The sequence below is a fragment of the Rhincodon typus genome, unplaced genomic scaffold (assembly GCF_021869965.1).
Source record: "Rhincodon typus isolate 14 unplaced genomic scaffold, sRhiTyp1.1 hic_rhity00013032, whole genome shotgun sequence".
Lineage (NCBI taxonomy): Eukaryota > Metazoa > Chordata > Chondrichthyes > Orectolobiformes > Rhincodontidae > Rhincodon > Rhincodon typus.
In genome coordinates, this window is record NW_025978670.1 from 1 (window position 1) to 530 (window position 530).

The following is a 530-nucleotide window of genomic DNA, read 5'->3' on the forward strand; positions in this document are numbered from 1 at the left end:
TTTGGGTCTTGAATTTTGTCCAACAAGTGCTCTTGTGGAATATTTTTCCTGCACTAAACGGCGTGATGTAAAATGCATCCGCTTTGTTGTCCTGTCCTTCGAATGGAGAGTTCCTATTCTGGCTCTTTTTGAAATGTGCTTGGTTGACTTTCCTCCTAGGGTCTCAGGCCTTCACGTTCCCATGGCAGCAGGAGCACCGCACCAGGTTTGAGGAAGCTAAGGCAGCGTTCTGGGACTACATTGGCCAGGCAACTGACATTGCACAGGAGAACCTGGAGGCCATCAAAGAGTCAGAGCTGGGAGCTGAGATCAAGTAGGTACAGCGCCCAGCACACGTTCCTAAAGGTGGATCGGGAAATGAAGCTCCAGACCATTACCTCTCCCATTGACACTAGTCCTTCTAAAACCAGTCACTGTCAGTTCTGAGGGAGTGGGCACTGTCGGAGGGTCAGCGCTGAGGGAGTGGGCACTGTCGGAGAGTCAGCGCTGAGGGAGTGGGCACTGTCGGAGGGTCAGTGCTGAGGGAGCGC

At 53.0% G+C, this 530-nt stretch overlaps 1 protein-coding gene across 1 annotated transcript in view; it reads left to right on the top strand.

Moving 5' to 3' along the window:
- Positions 1–159: 159 nt before the first annotated feature.
- Positions 160–530, top strand: part of LOC125482590 (apolipoprotein A-IV-like) — a gene marked incomplete at its 5' end in the record, with an annotated part of 2,293 nt that continues 1,922 nt past the window's right edge. Inside the window, one exon of the mRNA XM_048594695.1 lies at positions 160–248. Coding sequence (XP_048450652.1) covers positions 160–248 — 89 coding nt within the window. The remainder of the gene's footprint in view (positions 249–530) is intronic.